The sequence below is a fragment of the Hyperolius riggenbachi genome, chromosome 9, assembly GCF_040937935.1.
Source record: "Hyperolius riggenbachi isolate aHypRig1 chromosome 9, aHypRig1.pri, whole genome shotgun sequence".
NCBI classification, from domain to species: Eukaryota; Metazoa; Chordata; class Amphibia; order Anura; family Hyperoliidae; genus Hyperolius; species Hyperolius riggenbachi.
Window position 1 is genome coordinate 222,656,642 of NC_090654.1, and position 27,960 is coordinate 222,684,601.

At 45.9% G+C, this 27,960-nt stretch overlaps 1 protein-coding gene across 2 annotated transcripts in view; it reads right to left on the reverse strand.

The window, feature by feature from the left end:
- Nucleotides 1-7,297: 7,297 nt before the first annotated feature.
- LOC137531902 (cofilin-2-like) overlaps nucleotides 7,298-27,960 on the reverse strand; it is a 102,961-nt gene continuing 82,298 nt past the window's right edge. For both annotated transcript variants that reach the window (XM_068251915.1, XM_068251913.1), the window contains 2 exons: nucleotides 12,412-12,488; nucleotides 7,298-7,435 (listed from right to left, as the gene is read on the reverse strand). In XM_068251915.1, coding sequence (XP_068108016.1) covers nucleotides 7,320-7,435; nucleotides 12,412-12,488 — 193 coding nt within the window. In that variant the 3' untranslated portion in view covers nucleotides 7,298-7,319. The remainder of the gene's footprint in view (nucleotides 7,436-12,411; nucleotides 12,489-27,960) is intronic.

Sequence of the window (27,960 nt, forward strand, 5' to 3'; positions counted from 1 at the left end):
TTGAAGTGTTTTCTGGTCAGGTCTGCCACATGATTGAAGTGTTTTCTGGTCAGGTCTGCCACATGATTGAAGTGTTTTCTGGTCAGGTCTGCTACATGATTGAACGTATTTTCTGGTCAAATCTGCCGACATGATTGAACATATTTTCTGGTCCAATCTGCCAACATGATTGAATGTATTTTCTGGTCCAATCTGCCGACATGATTGAATGTATTTTCTGGTCAAATCTGCCAACATAATTGAACATATTTTCTGGTCAAATCTGCCACACGGTTGAACTTATTTTTTGGACAAATCTGCCACATGATTGAACATATTTTCTGGGCAAATCTGCTCACATTACATGTATTTTCTTGAGAAAACCTGCACAATTATGTAAATTTTCTGGGGAAAGGGTCACCAAAACTTGTGCCCACTGTTTTTGCTTGCACTTTTAAAGGGAACCCTGTCACGGAAGAGCCATGAGAACTGATATTTAGGGCTTAGCAGGCAGCCAAGCCTGGGGTCTCTGTCTTCTTCATAGCCGTTAGCAGAACTTTCTTTTCATGAGACAAGTTGGCTCTCTGATAAGACCTGTTTGTGTAATTAACTTGATGAAAGAGTTCCTTCCTGGGCCAGTGACACCAAGGTGTGAAAGCTTTCCAGCAGTAATGCTGGGAATACACGGTTCGTTTTTGCCTTCGTTTAAACCTTCGTTTCGATTGTGCCTTTTGTCCTTTTCGATCCCGAAATAATCGGTCATACGGTTAATATCACCACCCACGGTTTCGTTTTTTTTTTTCGATTCTGATGGTTTCGTTTTTCCAATGATCGAAGGCTGCAAAGAAACGAAACGAAAATCCCTTTTTACAGGGACGGACAGCATAAACGAATATATAATCGATCTGAACAGCCATCAAGCCTACCAATGGCTCGATTAGATGGATAAAGAGAGATAATATCAAACATGTTCGATCACTAGTCGTTCGTTTTTGGGGTCTATTAATCGAAACTATAATGAGATTATGACTATTTTCACATACGTTTTCAACACTCGATTCGTTTACCGAACGAATCGAAGGTTTAAACGAAGGCAAAAACGAACCGTGTATTCCCAGCATAAGCTTCAAATGGCAAAGTGTTGCTGCCTTTTGAATAGACAGGATAAACTCAGCAGGAGACCAGACTGCTCGACTTCCTTGGAAGCAGAGAGAAAATAAATGCTGTATATGATATTTAGCCTGTTTAAGGATTACCGTGCCCAGGACGGTTATGGGAGTTATATCATTTAATTCATATACTGGTAGGTGAACAGAGGAGCCAGTAGAATAAAAGTACATAACATTTTTAAAAAATTGCTGGGAGGAAGTGGTGGACTTGCCTCAGTTAAAGCAGACACCAAGGACTGTGATTAAATAATTAAATACACATTTATTGAAGATACCCCAAGGATGCAACGCATTTTGCGGGCACAGCCCACTTTTTCAGGCCTCTGTGAGGCGCTCTGCTTGCTATAACAGAATTGCTGTTGTTTATCCCCTGTTTATTGCCTGAAGAAGTGGGCTGCGCCCACGAAACGCGTTGCATCCTTGGGGTATCTTCAATAAATGTGTATTTAATTATTTAATCACAGTCCTTGGTGTCTGCTTTAACTGAGGCAAGTCCACCACTTCCTCCCAGCAATTTTTAAAAACATTTTTATGTACTTTTATTCTACTGGTGCCTCTGTTCACCTACCAGTATATTCAAGTCCACCCCAGGTGGAGGGGTGATCTACCCTTTTTCTCCTATCTACGGAGAGTGACTTCTTAAAGAGAACCCGAGGTGTGTTTAAAGAATGTTATCTGCATACAGAGGCTGGATCTGCCTATACAGCCCAGCCTCTGTTGCTATCCCAAACCCCACTAAGGTCCCCCTGCACTCTGCAATCCCTCATAAATCACAGCCGTGCTGTGAGGCGGTGTTTACATCTGTAGTGTCAGTCTCAGCTGCTCCCCCGCCTCCTGCATAGCTCCGGTCCCTGCCCCCGTCCCTTCCCTCCAATCAGCAGGGAGGGAAGGGATGCAGGCGGGGACTGGAGTTCTGCAGGAGGCGGGGAGAGCAGCAGACTGACACTATAGAGATAAACACAGCCAGCTCTGACAAGCTGTTTGTCAGCAGCGTGGCTGTGATTTATGAGGGATTGCAGAGTGCAGGGGGACCTTAGGGGGTTTGGGATAGCAACAGAGGCTGGGCTGTATAGGCAGATCCAGCCTCTGTATGCAGATAATATTCTTCAAACCCACCTCGGGTTCTCTTTAATCCTGAGTGAGGACAGGTCTAATCTCCTCACCTGCCTATTGAGTGGTTACCTGAGCGGTAACCCATGTTTGTGCGTATTACCATCTCACCGTCTCAATAATTCAATCTGTCTTGACATACTACACCATATTAGGCTCTCAATTTCTCTTCAATCATTTAATTCATGGTGCTTTGAGGGACATTTTGATACCCTTGGGGGGCCAGGGATAAGCCATGACAAACTATTAAACCTCTCAGGAACTAAACATAATATGGTAGCCACGTCTGATGTCATATTCTGAAGAATATGAATCTGTCATCCGCACAAATATGGCATTTCCTGTTTTTGAATTACAGCGTTTTATAAGTTTAAGCCGCAATCTCTCTCCAATGACTTGAACTGTGATTGGTTTGTCAACCAGAGGGACGGGCTTGGTTCCACCCTAAAACTAGCTTCCATAAAAGCAGGATGCATACAAGGAGGGACAGTCCTCCCTTGTGCACCATATATCATGTCCCCTGATGACGGCACAGAGCCGAAACCTGGTAGGGAAAGGAGAGATGGGCTATCTCGATTCAACCACCTACAGGTCCTTCTCAAAAAATTAGCATATTGTGATGAAGTTCATTATTTTCTGTAATATATTGATAAACATTAGACTTTCATATATTTTAGATTCATTACACATAACGGAAGTAGTTCAAGCCTTTTATTGTTTTAATATTGATGATTTTGGCATACAGCTCATGAAAACCCCAAATTCCTATCTCAAAAAATTAGCATATAATGAAAAGGTTCTCTAAACGAGCTATTAACCTAATCATCTGAATCAACTAATGAACTCTAAACACCTGCAAAAGATTCCTGAGGCTTTTAAAAACTCCCAGCCTGGTTCATTACTCAAAACCGCAATCATGGGTAAGACTGCCTGCTGTCCAGAAGGCCATCATTGAAACCCTTAAGCAAGAAGGTAAGACACAGAAATACATTTCTGAACAAATAGGCTGTTCCCAGAGTGCTGTATCAAGGCACCTCAGTGGGAAGTCTGTGGGAAGGAAAAAGTGTGGCAGAAAACGCTGCACAACAAGAAGAGGTGACCGGACCCTGAGGAAGATTGTGGAGAAGGACCGATTCCAGACCTTGGGGGACCTGCAGAAGCAGTGGACTGAGTCTGGAGTAGAAACATCCAAAGCCACCGTGTGCAGGAAATGGGCTACAGGTGCCGCATTCCCCAGGTCAAGCCACTTTTGAACACAGAGAAGCACCACTGGACTGTTGCTCAGTGGTCCAAAGTACTTTTTTCGGATAAAAGCAACTTTTGCATGTCATTTGGAAATTAAGGTGCCAGAGTCTGGAGGAAGACTGGGGAGAGGGAAATGCCAAAATGTGTGAAGTCCAGTGTCAAGTACCCACAGTCAGTGATGGTCTGGGGTGCCATGTCAGCTGCTGGTGTTGGTCCACTGTGTTTTATCAAGGGCAGGGTCAATGCAGCTAGCTATCAGGAGATTTTGGAGCACTTCATGCTTCCATCTGCTGAAAAGCTTTATGGAGATGAAGATTTTATTTTTCAGCACGACCTGACACCTGCTCACAGTGCCAAAACCACTGGTAAATGGTTTACTGACCATGGTATTACTGTGCTCAATTGGCCTGCCAACTCTACTGACCTGAACCCCATAGAGAATCTGTGGGATATTGTGAAGAGAAAGTTGAGAGACACAAGACCCAACACTCTGGATGAGCTTAAGGCTGCTATCGAAGCATCCTGGGCCTCCATAACACCTGAGCAGTGCTACAGGCTGATTGCCTCCATGCCACGCCACTTTGAAGCAGTCATTTCTGCAAAAGGATTCCCGACCAAGTATTGAGTGCATAACTGAACATAATTATTTGAAAGTTGACTTTTTTTGTTTTAAAAACACTTTTCTTTTATTGGTCGGATGAAATATGCTAATATTTTGAGATAGGAATTTTGGGTTTTCATGAGCTGTATGCCAAAATCATCAATATTAAAACAATAAAAGGCTTGAACTAATTCAGTTGTGTGTAATGAATCTAAAATATATGAAAGTTCAATGTTTATCAGTACATTACAGAAAATAATGAACTTTATCACAATATGCTAATTTTTTGAGAAGGGCCTGTATATGTGATAAGGTGCACTTGATATTATTCAGTGCAGAGACCTTATAGGCGAATTTATGCAGTACGGGTCCAGTTTGCATGGACCCACAATGTAAGTGTATTTGTTTTAATGTATGCAGATTGTTGAAATAAAAGTGTAACCCCCTGTGGCAGCAACTCTATTAAGCCTGGCCTATTGTTTGTCCTTTGGTGGTGGACACTATACACCCATTTGAGCACTGGGTGACTGCAGGCTGTAGCGGCAGGAGTGGGTGACACATCAGCGCTGAGGATTGCATATATAATTTGGATTACTGTAACTCACAAGCTCCTTTCTAGTCTGTCTGCTGCCAAAATTCCAGCGGTTTCTGCGCACCGATTGCGACCACAGATTGCATGGTCTGTGTACTGAAACCGATTGGAGTCCATTGTGCGGTCCGGCCACTAGAGGGCGTGTGACAAACCCAAGTTGAGAATAATATTGAGGCTGCCATATTTATCTCCTTTTAAGCAATACCAGTTGCCTGGCTGCCGTGCTGGTCCTCTGCCTCTAATTCTTTCAACCATAGACCCTGAACAAGCATGCAGCAGGTCGGGGGTTTCTGACAATATTGTCAGAACTGACAAGATTAGCTGCATGCTGGTTTCTGACGTAATTCAGTTCGCTACTGCAGCCAAATACAGTGGGTTGCAAAAGTATTGAAGTTTTCCACATTTTGTCACATTACTGCCACAAACATGCATCGATTTTATTGGAATTCCACGTGAAAGACCAATACAAAGTGGTGTACAGGTGAGAAGAAGTGGATCGAAAATCATACATGATTCCAAACATTTTTTACAAATTAACAACTGCAAAGTGGGGTGTGCGTAATTATTCAGCACCCTGAGTCAATACTTTTTATAACCTCATTTTGCTACAATTACAGCTGCCAGTCTTTTAGGGTATGTCTCTACCAGCTTTGCACATCTAGACTGAAATCCTTGCCCATTCTTCTTTGCAAAACAGCTCCAGCTCAGTCAGATTAGATGGACAGCGTTTGTGAATAGCAGTTTTCAGATCTTGCCACAGATTCTCGATTGGATTTAGATCTGGACTTTGACTAGGCCATTCTAACACATAGATATGTTTTGTTTTAAACCATTCCATTGTTGCTCTGGTTTTATGTTTAGGGTCATTGTCCTGCTGGAAGGTGAACCTCCGTCCCAGTCTCAAGTCTTTTGCAGTCTCCAAGAGGTTTTCTTCCAAGTTTGCCCTGTATTTGGCTCCATCCATCTTCCCATCAACTCTCACCAGCTTCCCTGTCCCTGCTGAAGAGATGCACCCCCCGAGCATGATGCTGCCACCACCATACTTGACAGTGGGGATGGTGTGTTCAGAGTGATGTGCAGTGTTAGTTTTCGCCACACATAGTGTTTTGCATTTTGGCCCAAAAGTTCCATTTTGGTCTCATCTGACCAGAGCACCTTCTTCGACATGGTTGCTGTGTCCCCCACATGGCTTGTGGCAAACTGCAAATGGGACTTCTTATGCTTTCTGTTAACAATGCCTTTCTTCTTGCCACTCTTCCATAAAGGCCAACTTTGTACAGTGCATGACTAATAGTTGTCCTATGGACAGAGTCTCCCACCTGAGCTGTAGATCTCTGCAGCTCGTCCAGAGTCACCATGGGCCTCTTGACTGCATTTCTGATCAGCGCTCTCCTTGTTCGGCCTGTGAGTTTAGGTGGATGGCCTTGTCTTGGTAGGTTTACAGTTGTGCCATTTCTAAATGATTTTTCTTCCATTTCTAAATGATCGCTTGAACAGTGCTCCGTGGGATGTTCAAGGCTTTGGAAATCTTTTTGTAGCCTAAGCCTGCTTTAAATTTCTCAATAACTTGATCCCTGACCTGTCTTGTGTGTTCTTTGGACTTCACGGTGTTGTTGCTCCCAATATTCTCTTAGACAACCTCTGAGGCCCTCACAGAGCAACTGTATTTGTACTGACATTAGATTACACACAGGTGCACTCTATTTAGTCATTATCACTCATCAGGCAATGTCTATAGGCAACTGACTGCACTCAGATCAAAGGGGGGCGAATAATTATGCACACACCACTTTGCAGTTATTTATTTGTAAAAAATGTTTGGAATCATGTATGATTTTCGTTCCACTTCTCACATGTGCACCACTTTGTATTGGTCTTTCATGTGGAATTCCAATAAAATTGATGCATGTTTGTGGCAGTAATGTGACAAAATATGGAGAACTTCAAGGGGGCCGAATACTTTTGCAACCCACTGTAGATCAGCAGGGCTGCCAGGCAACTAGTATTGTTTAAAAGGAAATAAATATGGCAGCCTCCATATCACTCTCACCTCGGGTTCACTGTAAATTAGTTAGCTCCGCCCTCATCCGGTCATGGGCACGCCCATTTTTTTTGCTGTGGCTGCATCCCTTGCAGAGGCTATTGTTACGCCCCTGCATCACAATGGAAGCAGCCTTCTCTTCCAACTACAAACAATTGGATTAATGTGGTCAATGGGGTGTATTTGGCTACCTGGTATCACGTAGTGCCGTTTATAAAATCAATAGGATTGAAACTTCTATGCAATATTGTTGAATATCTCTATCTCTGTATATGATGTACTGTTTTGTTGGTATCTCAGGAAGTGCTGGAGGACATGGCTTTATGTTTTTTGTTTTTTGATTATTCTTTATTTGATTTCTCTTCTGTTTTATAAAATTCAATTAAAAAATCTCTTTAAAAAAATAAATCAAAATGCTGTAGAGGGAAATCAGGATGCAAAAATAAAAATTTGGATACCTCCACCAAAGAGATGATAGTTGCCATGGCTAGCATGCATGATTCATGAAAAAAAGCTAATAACTGGCTGCAGACTGAGCTGGAAAGGCGTGCGTGCCAAGCTTCTGCAACAGAGGAATTGTGTTTATTTCAGCGGAACACCTTCTAGCGAATTAACCAAAGGGCCTCCTATTTTTTGGGCGAAGGTTGTTCGGTCTTCGAATGTATCGATGCTGTCCACTATAAACTCCTTATTGATTCCTGTAAATTATGAGATTTAGGAAATAGATTACAGAATGCTAAACACATTAGAAACAACAAATTCATAACATAAAAGCAAGAAAAAAAAGTTTCTGTGCTCCAGAGGCCCCAAACCATGAGTGTGCAGAGGAAATGCTAGACTGGGAAGAGTCCTTTAGGGCCTGAGCCCACTAACGCAGTTGTGCGCAGTTGTGTTCGCTTTTCAGCATCTGTAACATTGCTGTGTTGCTGCAAAGTAGACACAATTGCGCACAACTGCGTTAGTGGGCTCAGGCCCTTACAGTTTGGTTTACTAATGCTACCCCCCCTCCCCCCCCCCCCCCCCCCCCATACACCATAGTGAAGATGTTGCAGAAGATCATTGGAAGTCCAAGATCTGCATACTGCAGTGCTTGAGGTTTTGGTGTGTTTGGCCGAAACTCTGAAACTGTTCCCTGCACTATAGAGCTCAACAGTTAAACAATATTAAAGGACCACTATCGCGAAAAAAGTAGGCAGTTAACAGGGTCGGACTGGGACCCTGGGGGCCTACCAGAGAAATTTCAACCTGGGGCCCACACATCCCATTACTGCGGTGAAAAAAGGAACATGACCATGCATCGGAAGGTGGGCGTGGTCATGATGTATCATAGACAGGGCCAAATGTACATGAACTTAGCAGCATTGTAATTCAGAGACACTGCTGCCCAGCAAAACTTTGCATAGAGTCCCCCTTTAATATAATGTCCCAGTTGCCATACATATGACATGAATTAGATTGTGAGCTCCTCTGAGGACAGTCAGTGACACGACTATGTCAATTAATCTAAGTCAATAAATCTAAGAATCTAAGGCCTCCTTTCCACAGACTGCTGATAGGCAGTGAAATGCCTCTCAAACTCTCTCAACTGCTTACTGCTGCCTGGTAACTGCTTGTTGCTGCATGATAACTGCTTACTTCTGCCTGGTAACTGCTTGCTGAGCACACAGCTCAACAGTTCGTGGAAAGGAGGCCTCAGTCAATCTAAAATTAATTACCTGGTGGGTGGCCTAATATCAATTACCTGGAGGGTGGGTGGCCTAATATCAATTACCTGGAGGGTGGGTGGCCTAATATCAATTACCAGGTGGGTGGGCTAATATCAATTACCTGGAGGGTGGGCTAATATCAATTACCTGGTGGGTGGGCTAATATCAATTACCTGGAGGGTAGGCTAATATCAATTACCTGGAGGGTGGGCTAATATCAATTACCAGGGGGGTGGGCTAATATCAATAACCCGGTGGGTGGGCTAATATCAATTAACCCGGTGGGTGGGCTAATATCAATTACCCGGAGGGTGGGCTAATATCAAGTACCTGGAGGGTGGGCTAATGTCAATTACCCGGAGGGTGGGCTAATATCAAGTACCTGGAGCGTGGTCTAATGTCAATTACCCGGAGGGTGGGCTAATGTCAATTACCTGGAGGGTGGGTGGGCTAATGTCAATTACCTGGAGGATGGGTGGGCTAATATCAATTACCTGGAGGGTGGGTGGCCTAATGTCAATTACCTGGAGGGTGGGCTAATATCAATTACCTGGAGGGTGGGCTAATATCAATTACCTGGAGGGTGGGCTAATATCAATTACCTGGAGGGTGGGCTAATATCAATTACCTGGAGGGTGGGCTAATATCAATAACCCGGTGGGTGAGCTAATATCAATAACCCGGTGGGTGGGCTAATATCAATTACCTGGAGGGTGGGCTAATATCAATTACCTGGAGGGTGGGCTAATATCAATTACCTGGAGGGTGGGCTAATGTCAATAACCCGGTGGGTGGGCTAATATCAATTACCTGGAGGGTGGGCTCACACAAGCCTAAGTAAGGCAGGGTGGGTGATCTAATAAGTGAGCTTACACTTTGAAACGTCTTATGTACATAGGCAAAAGAGGTTAGTATGTTAGTATTAGGCAGAGTAAAGAGGGAAGGTTAGTGTCAAGGTGGCCATTAACGATACAATTCTCCAGATGATCGACCATCTGATTCGATCGGAATATCGATCGGAAACAATCATTCAAGATCACTAACAGAAATAATGATGCTAACCAATTTGATCAGATCAATGAAATTGATCCAGAAAATGAATCTATTCCATTAATCTGATCAAATTGCATAGAAGCTTTCATTCCGCTAGTGGGACTGAACGATCATCTCCAAAAGATATTGAGATTAGGTGATCGTCTGGAGAATTGTATCGCTAATGATCATTAGCATAGGAGAGAAAAATAAATGCAATGCAGGTAGGTAATCCACACAAATAGATGTGTTAAATGGATAGGACTTACTGCAATTCAGTGACAATAACTGCACAAAATAATCATAAATAAAAAGTGCAAATGCTATAATCATACACCAGGAATACAATAAACTGCATAACCTGAAAGTGCAAACAATACATTGTTGTAAACTAAAAGAAAATACAAAAAGAGGGATGAATAGTGTGAGAATTCTCCAGACAGGAAAGAGTGGAGATAGGGAGTTGTGTAAACTACAACAGAGAGAAGAGCTGACAGCTATTTCAGGCTCAGCTCAGTGCTGGGACAGGAGAGTGTGTGCACGGAGGGGAGGGGGGAAGGGTAGTGTCTACAGCACTGACAGGCAGGAGGTAGCCAGAGGGTGAGATAAAAGAATACCTGCTGGCAATGGCATTCCGTGGAGGAGGCAGATCAGCTGGAGTAAAGACATGTCTGTGCTGGCTGATTCAAGTTAGCCGCCCTGTTGCAGCTTTCTCCTCACTGCTGTGCACGTGGGGGGCAGGGCCTCTTCCAGTAACCAGAGTGACTCTCGTCTCTGGCTGTATTCCCATCTCTGTCTGCTGTAGAGCGGAGGGGTGGAGCCACGCCCACTTGCTGTGTTTTCTCTGTTCAGCCGGAACTATAAACTAATTGCCGGCTGGAGACAGAGAGCGCAGGGAGGCGGAAGGTTAAAATAGTCCCTTTGCCTGCCTGCTTCTCTGCAACAATCTTCTGGGGGGTGATTTTACTTATGGAAATGGCCCAGCCAGGGCTGCATTAAAGAAGATATAAACACATGTAGCCAGAAAAGGCGCCCCATCTATGGGCCCCATAGTTATCCCTACGCCACTGGCCCTGGGGCCCACTGGAGATGTGGAGGCGGGGCCCACCGACCAAAACATCGGCACTTCGCTGGGTCAGTACGACGCTGGCAGTTAAAATCTGACAGAACTGACAGGTTTTGGGCCAGTCCATCTCCTCATGGGGGATTCTCAGGGTTTTCTTTGTTTTCAACAGCATTTCCTGAACAGCAGTTGCAAAGTCTGACAACATAGTGTGCAAGTGAGTAGGAGCGCTGGCTGGTATTTTACTATTTTGGCAGTTAAACTGCTGTTCAGTAAATGCCGTTGAAAACAAAAAAAAACCTGGGAATCCCCTATGAGGAGATGGACTGGCCCAAAAACTGTCAGATTTGAACTGCCTACTTTTTCACAATAGTGGTCCTTTAAGAAGGTGATAGATTTACTTTTAGTAAAGTAAAATAACCTATAGTCATCAAAATACTGTTTAGAGTTTAGAGAAGGACTGGTTCCAAGAGATTACTGTACTCTACCCTTAGGGCTTGTTTTCATATAGCAGGTTTGCCTTTCAGGCGCAATTATGGAAAAGTGATTGCAGGGACAGCAGTGCATAGAGGTTTCCACTCGGCGGTTCACCGCTGAATTGTCGCACATGGTTTGCTGCATTTCAGGGCAATTCAGCCCGCAATCCCTATTGAGATCACAAGCTCCACCCCCTCCCCGCTGGGAGTGACACGCAGCGCAGAGCTACGGAGCCCTGCACTGCATGGAAACGAGCCCTTACTGTTTGCTTTATGGTGAAATATTGTAAACTGTTGTATCACAGTGCACAGTGTAAAGCAAGGGAATAAGATGTATGTACTTGTTCTCTACCACACTCTTTAATGTCAGCCAGTGCTGCTTAGTAGGGCTCAATTAATGGTGACTGAACATCCCATTGCTTGTATACAATGAACAGAGGCGCCAAAAATATAAGATTAGACTAAATGAGCTTAAAAACCAACTTAAATGGCAAAATTGAAGGAGGAAGTGGTGGTCTTACCTCCCTCAAGCAGACACGACAACGACTGCGATTCAGACAAAACACATTTATTAGGAACTCCAAAAAGAAATGCAGCGCAGAGGCGCTTAACTTGAATCCTTGTGCAGATTGTTTGATACTCCTCCCTATATTGCCTGATGAAGCGGGGTTGAACCTGCGAAACGCGTTGCATTTCTTTTTGGAGTTCCTAATAAATGTGTTTGACTGTCTGAATCGCAGTCGTTGTCGTGTCTGCTTGAGGGAGGTAAGACCACCACTTCCTCCTTCAATTTTGCCATTTAAGTTGGTTTTTAAGCTCATTTAGTCTAATCTTAATACTTTTGGCGCCTCTGTTCATTGTATACAATTTTGAGTCCAACCTTGGTGGAGGGTTGCTACCCTTTATCCTGTCTACAGAGAGCGACTTCTTAATCCTGAGTGGGGTCAGGACAATCTCCCCACCTGCCTTTGCAGTGGTTGCCTGCTGGTGACCCTGACTTGTGAGTATCTAGCAATACAAACTTATTGCCACCTTGTCCAGTACGAATTACACTATTGGGGCTCTTGGTGTTCCCTGTTTTTATCCCATTGCTTAATCTGCAATGATCACAACAAACCACCAGGCACTCCAAAGAAGATTTCAGGTTGACCCCACCCCCAACCCCACCAACAAACCGTTCCGATCCCAATTGCAAGTGTGGGCTGTATAACTCCCACATAAAAAGTATGGCCAGTATAGCACCCTGTCCCCAGTCCACTAACCTATACACGTGGTCAGCATAATCCCCCATTCTCAACAGTGTCTCATTCAGGTATCCCCTCCCCATCTACAGGTGGGAAGCTTGTCTCCATTTAGCCAAAGAAGTTAATAAAAGTTGAGATGCTGGAAGAACCAACCTATTAACAACGCTCTAAAGTAATCTTTGTAGCTGGCATAAGTCATCTTGTTTCTTAGCGACGCACTAGCAGGACACCTGGAAAATAAAGAGACAGTTATAAATTATAGGCTATTAATACAAATCTACACAGAACCATTGTTTAAATATAATACAAACTTAAATAAAAATAATGAGCTAAAAAAAAAAATATGCAACAAGCAATACAAACATCAGGGGTGGATTTCAAACATGTACCATTCTAATTCATGCACCTGCAGCAGCATGTGTAACTAAGATGTATTGTTCAGGTAGGCCTTTATACCATAGGCACAGTAAGACTGAAGAGTGAGTGTGTCTTTGGATTGTACAGTGAATGATCAGCATAACAGCTTGAGATCTGTAGACATTTGCTTATTTGCATTACACTGACTTCCAAAGGAACAGAAGGAATCAATCCTATCCCCTCTGCTGTTTGCAATCTACATGTTGCCACTCGGTACACTTATCCAACGACATGGCCTGACGTACCACTGCTACGCCGATGACACACAGCTATACCTGTCCTTCAAACCTGGTGGAACAGACCCTACCCCAAAAATAAACTCTTGCTTAGCTGAGCTTCAGGCATGGATGAATGATAACTGGTTGAAACTGAATGCTGACAAAACTGAGGTCCTGTTTGTCCAAAGCCAGTGCTCGCCATCAAAACAGCTCTATCCTAAAGCAACACCAATCAGGATTGGGAATTCAGACATAAACAGCTCCAACCTTGTGCGCAGCCTTGGCGTACTAATCGATGGGGAATTGAGTTTCAGAAACCAAATTTCATCTGTAGTTAAATCTTCCTTCTTTCATCTGAAGAACATTGCAAAGATTAAACATCTGATTCCCCCAGAGGATCTTCCAACCCTAGTCCACGCCTTCATCACATCACGGCTGGACTACTGCAATGCCCTTTATGCTGGCCTCCCCAAAAAAGACTTGCGTCGCCTGCAATTAGTGCAGAATGCTGCTGCCAGATTGCTAACAAACCAGCCTCGCCACTGTCACATTACACCGATCCTTCGCTCACTGCACTGGCTACCAGTACAATGGAGAATACTCTTCAAGATTGGACTGCTGACATTCAAATCCCTGCACAATCTGGGCCCTGGATACATGAAGGACTTGCTGAAGCTGCACCACACCTCTCACAACCTCAGATCAGCAAGTTCTATAAACTTGGTCACTCCCAGAGTGCACCTCAAAAAATCTGGAGACAGAGCCTTCTGTCATGCTGCCCCTACTCTTTGGAACTCCCTACCACACCCAGTAAAGACAGCACCATCCCTGGAGCTATTCAAATCCAGACTGAAAAGCCACCTGTTTAGCCTGGCATTTCCAGATTTATAAAATTCTTCCTCTGTACCACGATGGTCGGAGCCATGCTTATGCGCTTTGAGTCCCAAGGGAGAAAAGCGCTTTACAAATGTTATTTGTTGTTGTTGTTGTAGATAATCTAAGCATAGAAAGATAGTTATTAGAATTGCCTAGTCAGATTATGTGTTAATGTGTTAATATGTTTAGTTTTCTTTGTTTTCCTATAGCAACCGAGACTCCCGAAACAGTGGGGGAGGGCCCAGAGGCTAAAAGGGCCCACTACACTTCCCCTTCTGCATACTAGAGCAGCAGAGCATTATATTTGCCTACTCCAGTGCGGCATTGGGTCACCCCTGTGTGACACTGCAGTCCCGTCTAACTTACTCCAATTACCTTGGGGAATAGTCACATCCGGGGTGTAACTAGCAATCACCGGGCCCCCCTGCAAAAATTTGGATGTTGTTCCCCGCCCCGCTCAGGGCTGTTTTCGGGGGCAGGAGGGGTCGCAGCATGTGGGGAAAGCTTGACCACAGAGGTCCAGTCTCTGAGTGCCTCATGCTACTTGCTGTTTAAACAGGTAGTAGCGTGCGACACTTAGAGATCGGAACCTCCAGCGGGTGGATGGAGGTATGTGTTCCTGCCGCTGCCCGTTACCACTGATAATTGCAGGAGGGGAGCGCACTGAGAGGAGAGCCCGAGGTAAGGGAGGGGGGTGCATTGTCCCCATCCCCGCTGACGTACGGCCACGCTTTCTCCTCATGCTGCGACCCCTCCTGCCCCCCAAAATGGCCCTGAGCGGGCCCCCTCACGGGTGCAGGGGCTGTATCCCCTATTGTTATGCCCCTGGTCACATCCGATGACTTGAAAGACTGTGAACCACCTGATGTTAAAAAGAGCGGTTGTTGGCTCACAGATAATAATGTGACATGCACCTGCCAATCCCGTCTTACTAGGCCACAGTTGCCATACAGGTCTCATTCACTGGAGACTTCTGGTGGCGATTTCACTGTGAGCTTAGTAAATGTTTAAGATTGGTTGGTGGGCCCATACATGATACAACCTTGATTGAATGTACAATCAGTAAAATAAAATGATTTTTAAAATTTTGCACTGGAAATCGATGGTAATGCTGTCACCACTGTCTGGATTAAATGGGAGTGGACAGACTCCACCTAACTACTCCTAAAAGAAAGAAAACTTTGCAAACTAGCTAGCAAATCAACAATTTAAAATAAGACAATTTGGTAGTGTGTCTCTTCTGAGGCAAAGTTCTAAGCAACGATAAGATAAGCAGAAACAAGGGCAAGACTGCAACTATTCAATCATTAGTTTTATTATAAAACTATACACACAAATATAATTTATAACCGACAGGTAAATATACCTGTCAGAACAGACTGGGGTTATAGAAATGAGTAAGAGATGAAAAATGGAAAGACAATGCCTATAATACAGTTTAACCACTTCACCACTGAGGGGTTTTACCCCTTGAGCACCAGAGCGATTTTCACCTTTCAGCGCTCCTTCCATTAATTTGTCTATAACTTTATCATTACTTATCACAATGAAATGAACTATATCTTGTTTTTTTCGCCACCAATTAGGCTTTCTTTAGGTGGGACATTATGACAAGAATTATTTTATTCTAAATGTGTTTAATGGGAAAATAGGAAAAAATGTGGGAAAAAATGTATTATTTTTCAGTTTTCGGCCTTTATAGTTTTTAAATAATACATGCTACTGTAATTAAAACCCATGAAATTTATTTGCCCATTTGTCCCGGTTATAAAACCATTCAAATTATGTCCCTATCACAATGTTTGGTGCCAATATTTTATTTGGAAATAAAGGTGCATTTTTTTCAGTTTTGCGTCCATCCCCAATTACAAGCCCATAGTTTATAAAGTAACAGTGTTATACCCTCTTGACATAAATATTTAAAAAGTTCAGTCCCTAAGGTAACTATTTATGTATTTCTTTTAATTGTATTTTTTTTTAATTGCAAAAAAAATAATAATTGCGGAGTGTGTTAGGTAATGAGTTAATTTTTAATGTATAGCTAATGTATTTGTATATGAAAAATGCTTTAGGGTGTAGTTTTACTATTTGGCCATAAGATGGCCACAGTGAGTTTTTGTTTATGCGACCTGCAAGCGTACAGGAAGTACGCTTGCAGGAAGTTCAGGGAGGCTGGGCAACTTTTTTTTCACAATGATCGCACTGCTTTTTGTAGAACCAGTTGATCATTGCGGGGGGGCTCAGATCAACGAACGGGAAAGGTTTTTCCCGTTCATCGATCTTCAGGCAAGCGGGCGGCGGCGTGCACAAGCGCGGGGTGCGTGAGGACGAGCGAGCGGGAGTGCGGACAGCGGCGGGAGTGGCGGGAGCGGCGTCAGGTACGGATTTCTCCGTCCTTTGGTGGCAACAGGGTGGAAAAAGGAACAGAGAAATCCGTACGGCTGGGGCTAAAGTGTTTAATGTATAGGTTATTGGAAGTCCATGTGGCAATTGAAAGTCCATGCGGCAATCTAAAGTCTTTGTCTGGAAAAAGTCCAAGATGGCCACTTGCCAGAGTCCACCTGGCCTGTCGGATGGTACTTGACAACAGATGATAAAACAAGGACACTGCACTCCTGTGTTCCCCATGGTTATACCCCTCTCTCAACAAGGAGGAGTGAGGGCGGGGATCACACACCTGTTGGAGCCTGAGATGAGCCAGCCCCTTTTCATTGAGATGTGTCTATGAGATGTGCTCTATCTCAAAAAATGTACATGTTATGGGTCTGTTTGGGTCTGTCAGGATTTATCAAATGCATATCCAAAATGCATATCTCTGCTTTGGACGGGCTTACCGTGAATTCGGAAACATCCAATCATGCGGTTTGATCAGAATCTCTGAAATTTCGATGGTCTGTGCCCCTTGGAAAGTCATATTTATGACAAAAGATTGATTTCATATTTGTGGGGTCAAGAAAGGTTTGCTAAATCAGGCAGAAGGCCAGCTGTGTGATAAAGATTGCTTTGAACTTTCTGCAGAATGGAAAGATGTTAGGACTGCTATTGAAGTAGGGAATGGAGGAGCCGCACTGTCTAAGGCAAGCTGCCTTAGGTGTGAAGTTTCTCTCTCTGCATGGCAAGAATGCCATTTGGTGGTCCTGGACTCTAGTAATATTTCAAGATTCTTGCTTTGGGAGAGGAAGTCATTTGAAGTCCCTAGTGATATCAGGGATATCTAACTTGGCCAAGGGTAATTAGCATGCGTACGTTAAAAAGGGGCGCTGGGAAAAAAGGGCGCGGGGTTTTAAACGATAAGCATGGATAACGTTTAAAAATGTATTGTACTGTATTTCGTTTAAAATTAATGTTTTATAAAGTTATAAATCATTAAATAATGTGCATTAAATCGGCAATTGTAAAAACGTTAATCTTTCGTTTAAATAGTAAATCATATAATAACGTTTAAAAAAAAAATTACTAAGTAACCCTCCCTGTACCTACCCCTAACCCCTAGACCCCCCTGTTGATGCCTAAACCTAAGACCCCCCTGTTGGTGCCTAAACCTAAGACCCCCTGTTGGTGCCTAAACCTAAGACCCCCCTGTTGGTGCCTAAACCTAAGACCCCCTGTTGGTGCCTAAACCTAAGACCCCCCTGTTGGTGCCTAAACCTAAGACCCCCTGTTGGTGCCTAAACCTAAGACCCCCCTGTTGGTGCCTAAACCTAAGACCCCCCTGTTGGTGCCTAAACCTAAGACCCCCCTGTTGGTGCCTAAACCTAAGACCCCCCTGGTGGTGCCTAAACCTAAGACCCCCCTGTGATAAGCATTAATAACGTTTCAAAAACATATTGTGCGGTTTTTTCGTTTAAAAATAATGTAAAAAAAAAAAATGTGTACTGTTTTTGTTTAAAAATAATGTTTGAAAAAAATATTGTACTGTTTTTCGTTTAAAAATAATATTAAAAAAATTATAAATCATTAAATAATGTGTAATCATGAGAAGCAGTAATAAAACATTAAGTCTCCGGGCGCCGCTTTTAAAACGTTATTTTTCTCCGGCGCCCTTTTTTCCTATCGGGCGCCCATTAAACGATATTTATTATGGGAGTGAATGGCGGCGCCCGATTTGTCCACTAGCCTCCTGCGCCCTTTTTTACTGTTACCAATTAGCATGAAGTTGCTAACATTTGACCAGGGAAAGGGGAAACTGTGTTAACCCCTGGTTTCCCTGCTCTTTTTAAAACGGGATTGTTTTGTTTTTCTGTCTGCTGTCACTTTTTAAAGGGAATCTGAAGTAAAAATAAACCTATGATGTAATGATTTTTATGTGTAGTACAGCTAAGAAATAAAACATTAGCAGCAGAGATATGAGTCTAAGAAGAGTTAAGAAATTCCAGCTGTTATCTATGCAAAAGAGCTTCACTGATCTCTCCTACTTTCAAAGTTGCAGAGAGCTCTGTCTTCTGAAGCTTATCATCTCAACTGTCTGTCAATGTATTTTTTTTTCTGCAGAGGAAAGTTCAAAAGGTCATTAGCCTGCTCTGTGAAATCATTTATAATGCTGAGTGTAATGCGTAAACTGCATATATTAGAGAATGATGCAATGTTATTAAAAAAAACCCTGATATAACTGAAAATAAAAATATGAGACTTTTCTTTGCTACTAATGTTTTATTAATGTACTACACAACCAATTCATTATATCATAATTGTTTCACTTCAGTGTAACTTTAATAGTGGCAAGTGGTTACAGGGAACATTTTATAAGGCTCTAACTACTTTATTTGGACTAATAAACAATGTTTATTTATTACACCTGTTCTTCCCTGCTGCCTACACGCCTCCGGTTCTGATGTGACATGCATCGTGAGCCGCAGGCATGTATGCAGCATGGAACATGTGGGTCAGGGGCGTAGCTTGGGGGGGGGCGGGGTAGGACACGTGCCCCCAGGCGCTGGGTCCCTAAGGGCGCCCAGGGGCAGTGCAGTATCTTTTAAGAAAAAAATCTCGTCTCTATGTTACTCGCAACTTCGCTCCCCGGTGACGTCACACGTCACCACCGCACCACGTGCACTATTGGAACGCACGCAGATCCAGCCAGCCAGAGCCATTCGCTGATGGTGAAGAGAGGAGCCGACAAGGCAGGAGGGGGCGGAGATGCAGTACAGTGGAGCCAGCAGCAGGGCTGGATTTATCATACTGAACCCAAGGCACGAGTTTATAGGCACCTGATTGGTGGAGAGGCGGCTCCCAATCCTCCCAGAGTACCTACCAAACAGAAGAGATAAGTTCGCCACGTGCTGACTTCCCGATAGGACAGATGCATGTTCAGCTGACTTCCCGATAGGACAGATGCGTGTTCAGCTACTACTCCTGCCCTCCAGCTCCCGTTTTTGGTTAGTAGATTTAGATTACAGATCACTGGCTTGTTAGCTGCTCAAGTGTCGACATCAGCAGTCAGTGTGTGACCAGCATGGCCGTTTGTAGGGCCGTGCCGCCCGTGCCAGCCCTGAGCGCTGTTTGGAGAGGGGCACTGTAATGGAGGGGGGAGCCGGAGCCACGGGGAGGGCAGCCCGACCTCTCCCTCCCTCTCCTCGGGCCGCCCTCCGTGCTCCCCCCTCCGATGCACAGTAAATAGCGCAGCAGGAAGCTCTTTCTGTACACAACTACGGTACTCGCCTTCCTGCGTTCCACTTGCTGCTGATCTCCTATCGGTATAGACGCTAATACAGACGCTGCTTCCGGCTAAACAGGAAGCAGCGTGTGTATCAGCGTCTATACCGATAGGAGATCAGCAGCGAGTGGAACGCAGGAAGGTGAGTAGTTGTGTACAGAGAGAGCTTCCTGCTGCGCTATTTACTGTGCATCGGAGGGGGGAGCACGGAGGGCGGCCCGGGGAGAGGGAGGGAGAGGTCGGGCTGCCCTCCTCGTGGCTCTGGCTCCCCCTCCATTATATGGGGGGGGGGGGGGGACACCTACCTAACCTATACTGGGGGATGCTGCCTATCTAACCTATACTGGGGGACACCTACCTAATCTAACCTATACTGGGGGACACCTACCTAATCTAACCTATACTGTGGGACAGCTACCTATCTAACCTATACTGGGGGCAGCTACCTATCTAACCTATACTAGGGGGCACCTACCTAATCTAACCTATGCTGGGGGGCAGCTACCTAATCTAACCTATACTGGGGGGGGGCACCTACCTATCTAACCTATACTGGGGGGCACCTACCTATCTAACCTATACTGGGGGGGCACCTACCTATCAAACCTATACTGGGGGCACCTACCTATCAAACCTATACTGGGGGCACTTACTTATCTAACCTGTATTGGGGGCACCTACCTACCTACCTAGCTAGCCTATACAGGTGGCAACTATACTGGCTACCTATATTGCAGGCACATACCTAACTAACCTATACTGGGGGCACCTACCTATCAAACCTATGCTGGGGGCAACTATTCTGGCTACCTATATTAGAAGCACCCACCTAGCTAACCTGTACTGGGGCACCTACCTATCTAACTTATACCGGCGGCACCTGCCTATATAACCTATACTGGGAGCAACTATACTGGCTACCTATACTGGAGGCACCTACCTGGCTAACCTATACTGGGGCAACTATACTGGCTCACCTATGCCTGGCTACCTATACTGGGGGGACCTATATCTGGCTACCTATACTGGGGTACCTATTCTTGGCTACCCATACTGGGGGGACCTATACTGAGTGCAACTAGACCTGGCTAACCTATACTGTGGGCACCCATACCTTGCTTCGGGGGAGGGGGGGGGGGCACGCAATTTTTACACCCTCGCCCTGGGTGCATTTTAGCCTAGAAACTGCACTGGTGGCCAGCGTGTAGCACAGTGCCCCAGCACCATCCTCCTGTACTCTGCACATTTCCCCAGCTTGCAGCCTGCATTCTGCTTTAGCCTCTGTATCCTTCTGTCTGTATAGGGTGCTGTCTGCTGGCTTGCAGCCTGTGTACTCTGTTCCCTGTGCCTGAGCTCCTGTGGGTCGGTAGATGCTGGTGGATGCAGGCAGGTTCATGCATAACAGTGCATTGTTTTGTAAAGGGTGTAAAGGCGTTAATATTCTGCTCTAAATGTGCCCATATACTTGATGACTTTGCCTGCTATCTGGAAAATTTGATCACTGTGATTCATTTTGCTAGAAATCAGTGTTGCAAATTATGTCCAATTTCCATCTTAAATCAATTGATTTGGTAAATTGAGCAGGACAGAAAATTTTGCTTGATCTGTGGTCGGGAGCGTTTCTCGAGCAGTGTTCGATTTGGCAATGACTGACGTAGAGTGTTGGCAGCAGAGCTAACTTCAACCTGTCCCGCTGCCATGCCTCCTCCCATGTCCAGCTGTTCTCCATGCCGCGGTGCTCCTCTTCCCTGTGTCTATGCTAGAGGTCAAACACTTGAGCTCTGGCAGCATACATGCGCCTCTAATGATTGGCCTACAGCTTTTGTCACATGACTCAGGAAGAAAAAACACAGAGGAGGAACGCCACTGCATGGAGAAAAGACATGGGAGGACGCACGCCAGCGGGACAGGTGAGGGCTCTGGTAACAACACCCTGGGGAGCACTAATCTGGTACCAACACCCTGGGGAGCACAAATTAGGGAGACCTGGACAGCCAGGCAGGAGGTGCTGGCTTTTCCACAAATCCACAGAAACAGTGTGTGGGCATCAGAGAGGGCTTTATCTGATGGTTGATCTGCTGGCCATCTGTACGTGTGTGGCTACTTTTATAATGAAGCCTACACAAATGTCATAGCCAATTAGCACTGTGTCAGTGGGATGCAACAAGTCCAGAAGTTTTTTTTTCTGTACGTTAGGTTAAAAGTAGGTTGTAACTGACTGACTAGGCCTGAGCTCAGAGGAGCACACACTCTAATCCTACCATACTCCTAGCCTAATGTCTTCCCATATTATTATGTATTTATATAGCACTGACCTCTCCTGCAGCACTTTACAGAGTACATAGTCATGTCACTGTCTTCAGAAGAGCTCACAATCTAATCCCTACCATATTCATAGTCTTATGTTCTTCCATATTATCATTATGTATTTATATAGCACTGACATCTTCTGCAGCACTTTACAGAGTACATAGTCACGTGACGTCACTGACTGTCCTCAGAGCAGCTCACAATCTAATCCTACCATAGTCCTAGTCTAATGTCCTATCATATTTTGGCTCCACCCATGGCCACGCCCACATACTATTGCATGGCCACGCCCCTATTTTGGTGCTGCTTTTCCTTTAAAGGGCGCATTAATAGTCTTTGTCCCCGGGCGCTGAAAGCCCTAGCTACGCCTCTGATGTGAGTGCAGGGAAGATCAGATGAGACCCAATTTAGTGCTGCAGCAGGTAAAGGTAATGTTCCAGTGTGCTATGTAGGGGTGTTCTGTTGCATGAGGGTGTGCTTTTGTTTGTGACCACACTTGAGGGAAGCTAGAGTAGCGTTATACATACTGACCACACATGGAAGGAGGGTTAACAATTAGAGATGCAGACTTGACACTATTTGCATTCACAGATATCTGATGTTGGATTGCAGGCTGTTAGTGGTTGCACTCATAATAACAAATCGATATGCTCCAGAGGAGCAGCAGCTTCACAGACACCTCGTTCGCGAACCTTCACGGAAGGTTCGCGAACCGCAATAGACTTCAATGGGGAGGCGAACTTTCAAAACTGGGAAAAATTATGGTGGCCACAAAAGTGATGGAAAAGATGTTTCAAGGGGTCTAACACCTGGAGGGGGGCATGGCAGAGTGGGATACATGCTCAAAGTCCCGGGGAAAAATCCAGATGTGACGCAAAGCAGCGTTTTAAGGGCAGAAATCACATTGAATGCTAAATTGCAGGCCTAAAGTGCTTTCAAACATCTTGCATGTGTATACATCAATCAGGGAGTGTAATTAGAGTTCTGCTTCACACTGACACACCAAACTTACTGTGTAACGCACCGCAAACAGCTGTTTGCGCAGTGACGGCCGTGCTGGACTGGTGCGCAACATGGCCAGAGTGCAGGCCGTGGCGGTTTTTCAGGCCATATGGTCGCCGGGCTGTGGTAGCTCAATATTAGAACAACAGTGACTGTCCAGTTGATCAAATTTGGTCTGACCGCAATGAAGCAATGACCTTATTATCTTTGGTGTGCTACCCCCACCCGAGACACTCATATAGCCGGCGGTCATTGCTTCATTGTGATACGCAAGCCCCTTCACCGCGACAAAGTAATAATCACGAAGGGGGTGGGCACATGTACATGCCTTTTGATTTTTTGTCGCAGCCGCCCGCAGTGCAGCCAGAAAAATTAAAGTAAGAATAGCGACCGGGTCTCGACCTGGATTTAAGGCCTGATTGGCCAATTTTTATTGCATGTACCACAGTGCAAAGTAGCACAACGTTTCGACCACATAGGTCTTTATCAAGGTAAGCACTTGATAAAGATCTATGTGGTCGAAACGTTGTGCTACTTTGCACTGTGGTACATGCAATAAAAATTGGCCAATCAGGCCTTAAATCCAGGTCGAGACCCGATCGTTATCCTTACTTGGACTTTGCTACACCTTTGGTGGATACGGGTGTGACTGGTCGACTCCCTGGTAAGAAACACTTATCTGGGTTGAAGTATTAAGGCATCATGCTCTGTTCCAGCCAGAAAAATTAGGCAGGCATGTACACGCACCAGAAAAACTAGTATAGTGGCCGCTGCTAGCAGCGGCCTTGAAAATTCAGGAATCCGCCTAGAGTCCTGGACCCTGTTGGTGGTGGCGGAGAAGGCAAGTGGCCTGCAGGCAGAGATGCTGTGTGTGGAGACTGATTTAGTCTTCGGTCGTGCAGTAGCCCTCCGGGATCCATGCCTCATTCATTTTGATAAAGGTCAGATACTGAACACTGTCGTGACTTAGGCGACTTCTCTTCTCAGTGACAATGGGCTTGATTCACAAAGCGGTGCTAACCCAGTTAGAGACTTTGGGCCTGATTCACAAAGCGGTGCTAACCCAGTTAGAGACTTTGGGCCTGATTCACAAAGCGGTGCTAACAGTTAGCACCCTGGTGAAAAGCCCTTTATCATGCCTAAACTCAGTTTAGGCATGATAAGTTTAGGTGTGATAAGTTTAGGTGTGATAAGTTTAGGCATGATAAGTTTAGGTGTGATAAGTTTAGGCATGATAAGTTTAGGTGTGATAAGTTTAGGCATGATAAGTTTAAGCGCCAACTGCGTTAGCACCGCAGTGCACAGCTGATCAAAAGTTTTACGCTAGCAAAGACTGGTGCACTTCGTATAAAGTTTAATGGCGCTGCTTTGCGTGCGGGACTTTGCAAGCGATCTAAACGTATCTAAACTTAGCATGCCTAAACTTATCACACCTAAACTTATCCTGCCTAAACTTATCACACCTAAACTGGCTTTTCACCAGAGTGGTGCAATGGTTATCATGCCTAAAGTCTCTAACTGTGTTAGCACTGCTTTGTGAATCGAGCCCTTTAGGCGTGATAACCATTGCACCACGCTGGTGAAAAGCCAGTTTAGGCGTGATAAGTTTAGGTGTGATAAGTTTAGGTGTGATAAGTTTAGGAGTGATAAGTTTAGATAAGTGTAGATAACGCGCAAAGTCCCGCACGCGAAGCAGCGCCATTAAACTCTATGCGACGTGCACCAGACTTTGCTAGCACAAAACTTTTAATCAGCTGTGCACTGCGGTGCTAACGCAGTTGGTGCTTAAACTTATCATGCCTAAACTTATCACACCTAAACTTATCATGCCTAAACTTATCACACCTATGCCTCCAGCTGCAGTGAAGGTCCTTTCTGACAGGACGCTTGCGGCAGGGCAAGAGAGAAGTTGGATGGCAAATTGGGACAGCTCTGGCCAAAGGTCAAGCCTGTGCAACCAGTAGTTCAAGGGTTCATCGTTGCTGCTCGCAGTGTCTACATCCACACTCAAGGCCAGGTAGTCGGCTACCTGCCGGTCCAGGCGTTGGTGGAGGGTGCATCCGGAAGGGCTATGGCGAGGCGTTGGACTAAAGAATGTCTGCATGTCCAACATCACCCTGAGATTGCTAGTGTCCTGTCCTTGCCTGCGTGGACTTGGGAGGAGGAGGTTTACTGCCAGTGGTACCTTGATTGCGTTGTGCTGTCACACAGTGCAGTTTCTAGGCTAAAATGCACCCAGGGCGAGGGTGTAAAAATTGCGCCCCCCCCCCCTTCGGAGCAAGGTATGGGTGCCCGCAGTATAGGTTAGCCAGGTCTAGTTGCACTCAGTATAGGTCCTCCCAGTATAGGTAGCCAAGAATAGGTACCCCAGTATAGGTAGCCAGGCATAGGTGAGCCAGTATAGTTGCCCCCGCTATAGGTTAGCCAGGTAGGTGCCTCCAGTATAGGTAGCCAGTATAGTTGCCCCTAGTATAGGTTAGATAGACAGGCGCCCCCGGTATAAGTTAGATAGGTAGGTGCCCCAGTACAGGTTAGCTAGGTGGGTGCCTCTAATATAGGTAGCCAGAATAGTTGCCCCCAGCATAGGTTAGATAGGTACGTGCCCCCAGTATAGATTATTTAGGTAAGTGTCTCCAATATAGGTAGCCAGTATAGTTGCCACCTGTTTAGGCTAGCTAGGTAGGTGCCCCCAATACAGGTTAGATAAGTGCCCCCAGTATAGGTTAGATAGGTAGCTGCCCCCCCCCAGTATAGGTTAGATAGGTAGCTGCCCCCCAGTATAGGTTAGATAGGTAGCTGCCCCTCAGTATAGGTTAGATAGGTAGGTGCCCCCCAGTATAGGTTAGATTAGGTAGCTGCCCCCCCAGTATAGGTTAGGTAGGTGCCCCCCAGTATAGGTTAGATTAGGTAGCTGCCCCCCAGTATAGGTTAGATAGGTAGCTGCCCCCCAGTGTAGGTTAGGTAGGTAGCTGCCCCCCAGTGTAGGTTAGATTAGGTAGGTGCCCCTCAGTATAGGTTAGATAGGTAGGTGACCCCCAGTGTATGTTAGATTAGGTAGGTGCCCCCCCAGTATAGGTTAGATAGGTAGCTGCCCCCCAGTGTAGGTTAGATAGGTAGCTGCCCCCCAGTGTAGGTTAGATAGGTAGCTGCCCCCCAGTGTAGGTTAGATTAGGTAGGTGCCCCCAGTGTAGGTTAGATTAGGTAGCTGCTTCCCAGCGTAGGTTAGATTAGGTAGGTGCCCCTCAGTATAGGTTAGATTAGGTAGGTGCCCCCCAGTATAGGTTAGATAGGTAGCTGCCCCCCAGCGTAGGTTAGATTAGGTAGCTGCCCCCCAGCGTAGGTTAGATCAGGTAGCTGCCCCCCAGCGTAGGTTAGATTAGGTAGATGCCCCCAGGATAGGTTACATAGGTAGCTGTCCCCCATAATGGAGGGGGGAGCCGGAGCCACGGGGAGGGCAGCCCTCCCTCTTCCTCCCTCTCCCGGGCCGCCCTCCGTGCTCCCCCTTCAGAAGTATAGTGAGCAGGCAGGAAGCGCTGTTTACAACTCACCTCCCTGCGTTCCAAGCACCGCTCTCTCGCCGCCAGTCTTTTTTCTGTATACATGCTGATACACACGCTGCTTCCGGCTAAACAGGAAGCAGCGTGTATAGGCATGTATACAGAGAGGAGACCGAGAGAGCAGCGCTTGGAGCCAGGGAGGTGAGTTGTAAACAGCGCTTCCTGCTTGCTCAGTCACTATACTTCTGAGAGGGGGAGCACGGAGGGCGGTCCGGGAGAGGGAGGGAGAGGGAGGGCTGCCCTCCCCCGCGGCTCCGGCTCCCCCCTCCATTAAAGCGCCCCCCTCCCAACAGCGACCCGGGCGGCGGCACGGCCCTAGAAACGGGCATGCTGTCACATCACCCTTAAACGCATTGTAAAGCATCATTGCCAGCTTGTTCTGCAAGTGCTGCATCCTTTCCGCCTTCTGTTAAGTTGGTAACAGGTCCGCCACTTTGTGCCTGTACCGAGGGTCTAGTAGCGTGGCCACCCAGTAGAGGTCATTCCCCTTGAGTTTTTTGATACGGGGGTCCCTCAACAGGCTGGACAACATGAAAGAGGCCATCTACACAAAGCTGGATGCAGACATACTCTCCATCTCATCTTGCTCTTCCTGAGTGACGTCACGCAAGTCCTCTTCCTCCCCCCAGCCACGAACAATACCACGGGAACGTGGAGCAGCAGAAGCCCCCTGTGACGGCTACTGCGTTGTTCTTCTTCTGCCGCCTCTTCCTCCTCCACAGAAACATCTTCCTCATCATCAATCGAGTCTGACTCCTCTCCTTCCCCACACGACTCCCCTTCTTCCTCCTCCTCCCCCCTCTGTGCTGCCGCAGGTGTTGAGGAAACATCTGGTTTGGATGAAAATTGCTCCCACGACTCCTCCTGCCGTAACTGTTCTCGTTCACGCTCCTCCACAGCTTTATCCACCACTCTACGCACGGCATGCTCCAGGAAGTAAGCGTAGGGGATCAAGTCACTGATGGTGCCTTCAGCGTGACTCACCAGTTTGGTCACCTCCTCAAAGGGCTGCATGATTCTGCATGCATTTCGCATCAGTGTCCAGTTGTTGGGCCACAACATCCCCATCTTCCCAGATTGTATCCTTCTACTGTAATTGTACAGGTACTGGGTGATGGCTTTCTCCGGGTCTAGCAGGCGAGAGAACATTATCAGGGTGGAATTCCAGTGAGTGGGGCTATCGCATATCAAACGTCTCACCGGCAAGTTGTTTCTCCGCTGAATGTCTGCAAAGCGTGCCATGGCCATGTAAGACCGCCTGAAGTGCCGACACAACTTTCTTGCCTGCTTCAGGACGTCCTCTAAGCCTGGGTACTTTGACACAAATCATTGCACGACCAGATTCAGCACATGTGCCATGCAGGGTACATGTGTCAGCTTTCCCAAATTCAACACGGAAATGAGATTGCTGCCGTTGTCACACACCACTTTGCCGAACTCCAGCTGGTGCGGGGTCAGCCATTGCTCCACCTGTTTGTTAAGAGCAGCCAGGAAAGCTGCTCCATTGTGACTCTCCGCTTTGAGGCAAGACATGTCTAAGATGGCGTGACACCGTCGTACCTGGCATGCAGCATAGGCCATGGGGTGCTGGGGCTGTGTAGCTGGAGAGGAGATTGCGGCACCAGCCAAGAAGGAGGAGGAGGATGACGACAGCGAAGAGGATGTACTG